This window comes from Haemaphysalis longicornis, unplaced genomic scaffold (genome assembly GCF_048455015.1).
Source record: "Haemaphysalis longicornis isolate Haplotype H1 unplaced genomic scaffold, Haemaphysalis longicornis Haplotype H1 scaffold_3, whole genome shotgun sequence".
Taxonomy (NCBI): Eukaryota; Metazoa; Arthropoda; class Arachnida; order Ixodida; family Ixodidae; genus Haemaphysalis; species Haemaphysalis longicornis.
Genome location: NW_027526335.1, coordinates 34,719,455 through 34,729,325, shown reverse-complemented (window position 1 = coordinate 34,729,325; position 9,871 = coordinate 34,719,455). Strand labels below are relative to the sequence as shown.

General features: G+C 44.0%; 1 protein-coding gene across 2 annotated transcripts in view; it reads right to left on the bottom strand.

Moving 5' to 3' along the window:
* Nucleotides 1–929: 929 nt before the first annotated feature.
* Nucleotides 930–9,871, bottom strand: part of LOC144174257 (CD9 antigen-like) — a 94,242-nt gene continuing 85,300 nt past the window's right edge. For both annotated transcript variants that reach the window (XM_077702849.1, XM_077702848.1), the window contains exon 7: nt 930–4,329. In XM_077702849.1, coding sequence (XP_077558975.1) covers nt 4,255–4,329 — 75 coding nt within the window. In that variant the 3' untranslated portion in view covers nt 930–4,254. The remainder of the gene's footprint in view (nt 4,330–9,871) is intronic.

The following is a 9,871-nucleotide window of genomic DNA, read 5'->3' as shown; positions in this document are numbered from 1 at the left end:
GGCTGAATCGCGTTACAGACAGACATACAGACACCAAAATTTTCTCCTTCACGTTGCTTAAGAAAGACCATCTCTAAAATACGCTCAACCAAATTTTCCATCGCACGTTTTGCTTTTCTCCCTGCACTCGTCAAAAAGTTCTAATTTCGGTTTCACTTGCCAAAGTTACAGACGTGCTTTGAAGCACCTATTAGTGGAGGGCTATAGATTAGTTTACTGCCTGGAGATAGTTAATGAGCACTGAAATCTTGTCTTGAGTCCACTCGAGTGAGTTTTTAATTTTTACATGAAATCCAACTGGAGACCTCTACTAATATTTTGCAACAAATGTCTTACTTTCTGCCAAGCCCCATGTTGCAAGCCATCTCACTTTACCCTTGTGCACTTTTGCATATGGAACTAGTTAAGGACTTAAATGAGCCATGAATATAAAACACAAGTTTGGTTAATTCAAGAGATTGCCTCGTTAGAATCATGCTGACACAACTTTTAATGTAAACTTCGCTCAAATAAATTTTCTCCCTGAACAAAAACAAGCCAGGTTTAAATACAGTCAAAAACAAACCAAAGGCAGAAAACGGCTTGCCAAGGTATGGTGGTGCCATCCAGGTTCACTAACGGTAAACAAGGCTTCCCAATCGGCTCAGAGCACCCGGTTTCTGTGATGTCATTGCAGACCACGAAAACGCACGATTTAGCGAGAAAATCAAAATTTTAACTTAAATTAATTAGTTTCTCAGTGAATAAAGCACAGTTTGCATTCGGACAAGCGCTGGGGGCACTATAAAACACGAAATCTTTCGAATACCACAAACTTGTATTTTGTCTTCATGGTTCCTTTAAGTATCCCAGCTGCATTTTTTTAAAATCCCCAGAGAAGTACGATTGAAATGCATTGTAAACAAACTGAGAACAGCTGCAGAAAAATGTAGAATATTAGAAGGAATTTTATTATGCTCACAATCGTACAGGGCTGTAGAACTCGCACAATAAAAAAGAACTGTGCAACAGAGATCATAACCAAACATACACTTGCAATTGCTTTATGCATCGTGGCAGGCACAAGCACAATACTCGGGCAACACTGTCGTGAGAACAATGACTGAACACAGTACCATAAGATCTTAGCAACAGCATTTCGCGTACTATTCATTGTACACATAGCAGAAATACTCAAACTGAAGAACAAATACTATTGTTGGCAGGAGATATATCAGCAACATTTAGACAGCTGAAGCAACACTTACACAAAGACAGAAAGGTAAATTATCAAGGTATTTACGCAAGCCTACTTCACAAAAAGATGACGCAACTTCACAATGAACATGAGAAAAAGGAGAATGTTCGGCTCAGTCATCAGTATCTCTTGAGCAAACATTTTTTTGTGCTTTCTTTTCCGAGCTTTCTTTTCTGAGCTCTTCCGAGCGTCAATTGTACAGGGCACTTCTTGAGAGAGGACCACAATACTGTGGGCAATTTCCTCCACCCCAATGCTTCGCACATTGGCCCCTGTAATGGCTTTGTTCACACGCTTTTGTAAATGGCCAAAGGGTTTTAATGTAGCACTGTACGTAACTGCGCCCCACCACTTTAAAAAACGACTGGCAAAGGTTATTAAGCTCAGAGCACTTGACAGCAGACACGCTGCAAGAACAACATCTCAAACGTGCCACAGTTAAGCTGCGTGGCTGTTTCCATAAAGTGGAGTAAAAGCCCAGAAGTACAACTACTAACCGCTGAACTGAACGCCCAGCCAAGGATTTCGCAGAAACAGCAAGCTGATGTATTAGAGTATGCTCCGTACATTATCGTGTATAAGCCGCATAAAAAACTTGACAGGGCTCGGCACTGTCGTGCAACGTAATGACAATGATAGCTCCCATTCCCATGCTTACCCATTCTATCGGCATTGCTACTGCATACCTGGCTCCCAATATACTTGCTTTCGAGATGGTATACCTGATTTACGTGACATCTTCACACTACTGACAATTTCTGCCATGGCACAAGGAATGAGGTGACCATCTAATATGCCATTCTGTAGGACTGCTCCACGGCGTGAGAGTTAGTGTCACACGATTAGTATCGTTTAGTGTCCCTTGATGACATCACAGAATCTTCCGCTGAACTAACCCGCCGTGCACCCAGCTGACAGGGCTACAGAGTCTAACAACCTCAGTACTGAAGTAAGTAGTAGCACATTTAAGGGGAGTCATTTGTTAGACATAGAGCCTTACATCTGCGTTAACAGCAATCAGCTGTCCTGCTTAATGCAGGGGCAAGTCACATTTTCAAATACGGTATGCCCCAAAATAACAAGCCCATTCCTCCCCACTCTGTGCAATTGCACCACCCTATATTAAAAAAAAAAAATAATAATGTTTGAGGTGCAATAAAATTTATCCCAGAGACAAGGCATGTATATCATTCTGAGGAGTTATCAACGATACGTTTTTTTTTCTTTCTGCAACAGTATGCAATCTATAGCAAAAATTCCCCAATGCCAAAAAAGAGGCAAATGATTACTTGCCTCCATTCTTGAGCTGTCAAGCTGTATCAGCGAGAATACTATTTCAGACTTCGGCAGTAGTAGAAGCTCGCATCTTTGGATGGATCACTTTGCAACGCTGATAGTTACTGGAAACTGCACACAAATAAATGTTCACAGCATCCAAGACTGCAGCACACATTCTGACTTTTGCTGGATGCAACCATAAATTGCTGCCATATCATATTAACATTCAGCCTTGAACTGACAAAGTAATCCTTCCATATGTAGAGCCCAAGTTGGGCCTCAATTTCACAGAGGCCCCCCATCTCCGAGTGCTTGCAAGTCATACAAAAGCGGGTTTAATTCAGGCTGTCACAAATGTGCCATGTCCTATCATAGCCATGTTCAGCTGCCCAAGGGTGACAGTTTCACACAACTGGGCATCACTAAATAGCGCAACACGCTTCTGTCAACCTAAATTCACCAGTATCATTCGCTATGGTAATGCTAAACTTGCTCAACAAGCTTTGCAGCCCATTTGTACCACTGTCAACCAGCAACACACAACATCAGGTAAAGTTTCAGAAACTAGTATAATCCTTAACTATTTTTAATATCCGAATTCCCCTTTCTCTTTTTAAAACTTAGATGGTGTGAAACAACAATTGCTAGGCTTTCACTGCCACAGCGCTGCCCTGAGAATTCTGTGAGTATGGGTACGCACTGTGCTCGTTCAATAAAAGTCCTCGCAAGCGAAAGACAATCGCAAATCACGCATTCATACAAATAAAGCACACATCCATTCAGCCACGCCACAGCGGTGCTAAGCTAGCTTGGTGTAAACGCAATGCACTCCCAAGACTGCACGGCTGGAGCTGTGCAAGTGTAAGTACAGTTAGCAACAAGCGTGAGAACACACACATCCTTGTGCACGCGATCACTGCGAAACATTGATGCGCCCTGCAGAATGTACAAAGCAAACAACCGATTTGTGGCAGTCAGAACTGAGGGATGCAAAAAGGTCCTTTACAACCTTTTTCCACCAACAACCGTGGCAGTCAGAGGTGTCGATCCCCTCAACAGCTTTCTCTCCGCAAACAGACTCTGAAACTGTCAGAGCAGCGATTCTTTTTCTTCTTGCTGGGAAGGGGTAATCCACTGCAACCTCTCCCCCTATCCAATTTTCAACTAAAAAAAAAAAAAAGTGTACTTATTTTATGTCACAACTCTTTACTTTTCCAAAATACAGAACGGAAATAAATTATGCCACAATTACAAGAGTCAGGATGAGCGCAGTGACATTAGTAGGCACTCGCTGGCATTCAATACTACTGGCTTAAAAAAAGAAAAGTGAATGGCTCAGGGTGGACCCGGAGGAACACACACACAGAAAATAATACGGATCCCGCATTTAGCAAGCAGCTTCGACAGAAGGCTGCCTAGAGATAAAAATAACTAAAATCACTGCAGGAAAAACAGGAAAAAGCATGACTGCCGCATCTCAGGTTCCGTGACAGAATTTCGAAGGGGGGGAGAGAGAGAGATAGCTTTGTTTTCAATATAGGCTCTGAACTTGCGCAACAACAAGAGCCCTTTTGAAATGATAATAATTAACAAAAAGAGGAGGCCAGAGGTGCTGCTTCCCCAGCTGTGTGCCCACGGGAGGGGGAGATTAAGAGGAACACAGGGTGGAAGTGGTGGCAGCCACCGAACCCGCAGGAAAGCGCCACGTGCGAGGCGAGAGGAAAGCGTAGAGTCGTCCCTCAAGCCTTGAAGCTGGACCCGCTGTCCCTTCGCACCGCACAGCACAGCACCATCGTGAAGATCAGGCCGAGAATCTGGGAGAGAGGGACGAAAACAGTCAACAGGGCAGACACGGCACCGCCCGGGCAGAACAGCTTCAAGACAGCTTTACCTTACCCCACAGCAAATACATGATGGCCCATTATGCTAGCTCGAAGCTTTTGTAAAAATCAGTAGCATCTGTTTTACCTTTGAAACAATTGCCTCGGTACACAAAAGCTCAAGCTTCACTGCAGCCAGTCTGGGTGATGTATGTTTGTGTGGCCACAGTTGAATGTCAGCTTGCACCACGTACACAACTAATCTTTTATGAGAAAGCCCAAGCTTTCTTGTTTTGGATGATGTTGAACAGCATGTTTCAGCTGCTACTGCTTTAGAAGAAAAGCAGAAATTTTAAGCACGACCAATCACATCTTTGCTTCACTTGCGCTTCCACGGCTCGAGAGCTGAACAAGTACACTCAAACCTCGTTATAGTGAAGTTGAAGGGGAGCCATAATTATTTCGTTATATCCAATATTTCGCTATTTACGGCAAGGTATGTTCAGTTGGGTTCACAACTATAAGCATGCACAGAAGGAAACTGCCTCGCAGCCCACTGTACAGCTACGCCACCCCCCATGTGATGGAAATTGAATTGAAGACAAATATTTTGCTTGCTCAATGCACACACTGCCTATCTTATTGTCCGCTATAGACATAGCTGGGAAGAAGTCCAGGATGCTCCTTTGTTTCGGATATCGCAAGCGAAAGACATCACCAGTGACCTCCGCGTCGATGCCGTTTTCGCCGTCGCCATGTGCGCAAAAGACACAACATAGAAGGTCGACCACATTGAGTGCCTGCGACGATGTTAACACGTTGGATGTGCATGCATGGAAGACCACGGCTCCTTCGTCATTGCTTGCGTCGGTTTGTCCGGTGACATCATCGCCAGTCGACTCTTCCGGGGTGACCGCGTCAGCATTGCCACTGAGAGGAACCACCGTGTGCCGCTTCTCACTGCCCTCATGTGGCCCGCCCGCCCGTGGGAGTTTTAAGAGACGCACCAAATACGTGCCAAACTCCGCGGAATGCTTCACGCACCGTGGTTGGGTTTCTTTCTCTTTTTTTTTGTTTGGGGCAGGGGGGGGGGGGAACGATACTACCGTATTTATTCAAATCCAAGCCAATAGTTTTTTTGAAATACTGATATATTGAACTCCAGGGTCGGCTTGGATTCGAGAATTTTGAAACGCACCAATTTCCAAGTGAAATTGAGCGAAGTGGCGTGCAGCTAGCGCCACCCAGAAAAGAGAGTATTGTAGCCATTACTAGACGAGCCATTAGCTTAAGGGCTGGGGGCGATGCCACCATTTTAAACTGTGTGGATAGTGGCCTGCGCGTGGTGTGGGGTTTGGTTTTGACAGCGCAATGGCACCAAACAAGCGGTGCCATTATAGTCCCGCTTTTAAAAGAAAAGTTGTTTTAGCCGCGGAGTTGTCGTCGAACGTTCAAGCCGGGCGGGACTTCGGCTGGATGAAAAAAATGTCCGTCGTTGGAGGACGCAATGGGAGAGGACATTTGCGTGCGCCGCAACGAGGATGGCATTTAGAGGCTAGCAGCGATGATAACTAAGAATGAGCACTGCATCTTCATGTTCAATAAACGTGTTTTCTTTTTGAACGCTGACCGCGCCTTTTTGTTCGGCCTACATTCGAGGTAAGTTTTTTTTTTTTTTTTTTTTCGTGGCTTCGGACTTTCGGGGGTCGGCTTAGAATCGGGGCCTGCCTAGATTCAAATAAATACGGTAATACAGTTTGTTATACCCATTGACACGTAAATTTTACTTCATTACAACGAGGTTTAAAATGTATGGTTCTCTATGAAGATTTCAAGGGGAATTCCATTCACTTCATTATACCCATTATTTCATTATATCCTGTTACGTTATCACAAGGTCTGAGTGTATATGGCCCAAATAGATGAGGCAAGGCATACGTATAGAATGCATGTGAATACAGATAGTTTACGGATGCTAACTCCCATTGAGCCAAAGATTGTTTATACGCCAACTGAAAAATGGCTAGAGATATTAGCAGAAATCTCTTGGGTGGCCTAATGCACACAAATTTTGGCATACACATCGCTAGCATACGTCTGTGTAACACCAGCATTTTTCTGCATATTGTTCAGCAATTTTTTTAGCTACTGAGGCCTAAATATAGAAATTTATACATGCCCCCTAACAAATTTACAATATTGCTACAAGAAGAAAAATAGAAAATCGCACAGCTCTGCTCTTCAGACAAAAAAAAAAAAAAAAAAAAAAAAAAAAAAAAAAAATAAATAAATAAATAAAAGCATACCAAGTATGCAGCTACCACAAAAATAGTCCTGGAAAACTCATAAAACGTCGAAACAATGCAAAGAAATTGTTTTCTAGTACTAAACTTAAACAACTGTTAGGGGTGTGCGAATATTCGATTTTTGAATTCAAATTGAATATTTCTTGCCCGAATATTTCAATTCAACTTTCGAATAATTCGACGTGACGAATATTCCGATTGCTGTCAAAGTTGCGGCTAGATTAGTGTGGCCCTTACTGACCCTAACATCGAAAGTTTTTGGTCAAACAATTGCCAGCGACCAGTTTTCGGCCAGGAAAGTTGTCTTTGAGGTTTGGACATATTCCTCCTTTTCGCACGCAGAGACTTCATTGCTGATTTTTTTTGCGTCACTGGCATACACGGAAAGAAGGAGCGACACAGCAGTCTTTAGCGTGCAGAAAACGTTCCTCACATACGGGTTTTTGTAATAATGAGGTGCGTTGCCGTTTTCACGTCATTGGAAACAAATATGATGAGTCTTACTCAGGACAAAACGAACAAATTACAACGACGACGCCATTTTGTGATGGCCATGACACTGAATCTTCCCCCCTGATGGTCGGCCATAAAATATTTTTCTTTTGTTACGATTGAAATTAATTTTATAACACGACTGTGCAGCCACAAAATAGCATAGAATTATGGTCTTGTTAAATTTCTGTGATTGTGGCCTTGCTGTAACACACTCTCATCACCTGTCCTAGACCCTTTCTCAATGCCTATTCATAGGCAATCTGATGGTTTTCGCCATGGTCGTCCCATGCACGTGATTCTTCTCCTGTGTAACGTCCGCGTGCCGCGCTATTCAGCATGAATAGCCACGGTGAAAAAAGAAGCGTAATTTGGAAGTTTTTGAGAAGGCAAGTCTGTCCTCTGCCATCTGCAAGAAATGCGGCTCCACGCTCAAGACGCTGGCAAGCACGACAAGCCCGCTCTTGAATCACTTGAAGAGCAAACACCACGCTCACTACTTGGAGATTGAAGATTCAGCCAAGGCAAACCAGCGGCCTAAAGGCGCAGACCAACAAACCTTGCTAGGCATGACTAAGGGAAAAGGCCTCTTGTCAGAGAGTGCTAAAAAACAGATAGCCAAGTTCATTGCACGCATGATCGCGAAGGACCTGGAGCCGTGCGAGTTCGTCGAGAACAAAGGATTTCAAGACTTGATGCATCACCTGCAGCCCCAGTACAAGGTCCTACACAGGACTACATTTTCAAGAAACGTAACCCCAGAGCTGTACCAAAGCACGGCTGACTCACTCAAGGTTGAAATCGCTTCGGACATGGCGAACTCAGTGGAGTCGATCACATTCACCACTGACATGTGGACCTCCAGGGCCAATCAAAGTTACATCGCTTTGACATGCCACTACATGACGCCGCATTTCACCATCAAGGCATTTACTCTCGCGTGCGCTCACTTGCCAGAAAGCCACACTGCAGCCAACATAAAGACCTGCTTGACCAAAATCACCGAGAACTGGTCTCTCGACCTTACCAACGTGACTGTGTACGTGGTCCCAGACAATGGCCGCAATATTCGCGCAGCCATACGCCAAATGGATTGGACCCCTCTGCAGTGCTTGGAACACACTTTTCAGCTGGCAGTGAGGGACGCCAAAGAAGAGATGCCTGCCGTGTCTCTGCTGTGCAAGAAGGCACGAGCCATAGTGGAACACTACAAGCATAGTGCTCAGGCAACTCGGAGACTGAAAAATTGCCAGAAGCGCATGGAGCTGCCAGATGTAAGTCTCATTGAAGATGTAGAAACACGCTGGAAAAGCGAACATGACATGTTGAGCCGTGTGGTAGATCTGAAAGATGCCGCGTCCCTTGAAATGGCAACATCAGAAACCAGTGTGAGCTGCCTTTCGCCAAGCGAATGGAATGTTGCAGCAAGCCTGGTGCAGGTCCTGCAGCCCATTGTAGATGTGACAGCAGATTTGAGTGGCCAGAAGTATGGTACCATTTCAACCGTTGTTCCCCATTTCAACCGTTGTTCCTTTTCTCTATGGAACAGAGCAAATTCTAAAGGGGCACTGTGACATTGAAAATGAAGCAGGTCTGTTTAGAAAAAACTTGCTTAAGATCTTTAAGCCCCAGTTCCCTCTTTTTATGGATCAAAAGGAACTGATGCTCGCAACGCTGTGTGACCCAAGGTATAAGTCTATTTTCTGCACCAAGTCTTTCGACCAGACACAGGATGTCAAGCTGCTTGCAGCAGAAGTTAGTGTCCTATGTGCTCGCGTGTACTGTCCTTCAGAGAAGTTTGAAAGGCAGGAGCTGTCCAACGCACCAACCAGTCCTAAAAAAAGCCTGCAAACAGTCTGGGAAACTGTTGAACTGCTGGCGTCGCAAAAAAGCCAGAGAAATAACCCGAGACCCCAAAGTCAGGAGGTCCAGAAGTACCTGAATGAGCCCCTGATCCCCAGGAAGAATGACCCTTTGCTACACTGGAGAGAGCACGGCGCTGCACTCTACTTCTACATACATGTGGAGCAGATTGTGTTTCTTTATCACAATTTGTAATACCTTCAACATGACAGTTTGGAATGTCTTTAATTCCTTTTAGCGTATTTACTATTTAGAGCTCAAGGACATGAGCATGTGTTTGTTAGTGTCCAACGTACTTGTTCTTCCAAATAAAAGCTTTGGTATTCAATATTCGATATTTTTGTCCATTATTTGACACTATTCGATTCGAATTCGATTAGAGATAAAATTTCACTATTCACACACCCCTAATACCTGTACTTCCTCTTTGACACTTTTGGCAATGGAAACTAAAGAAAAAAAAAACACATCACATGATGCAGATTATTCTCAATGCAAACAATGTTTCTCAGGGCGCATTGAGCACAATTCTCTGTTTCGCACATGGCAGGCGATCCAAGCACTGCTGTACACACCATGGATGTTTTTGCTTATTTTTGTACTCTTGACAGGCAGCTTTTATTTTTATTTTTATTTTTTGAGGCGAAGGCCTCTACACATGTGGCACAAAACAAAAAAAAATTCTATCCTAGGTACAAGTTACCTAGTAAAAACTCTGGTTACGTAGCTAGGCATAATGTGTAGCTGGGTACAAATCCTAGGCACAAGTTATGGGAAACATCCTGCATAATTGTAAGCCAGGGGGAGAGCAGGCGGTGAAGGTTACTACGCCCCTATGCAACACCTAGACATTGAAAGTTTTCAGAATGAAACGC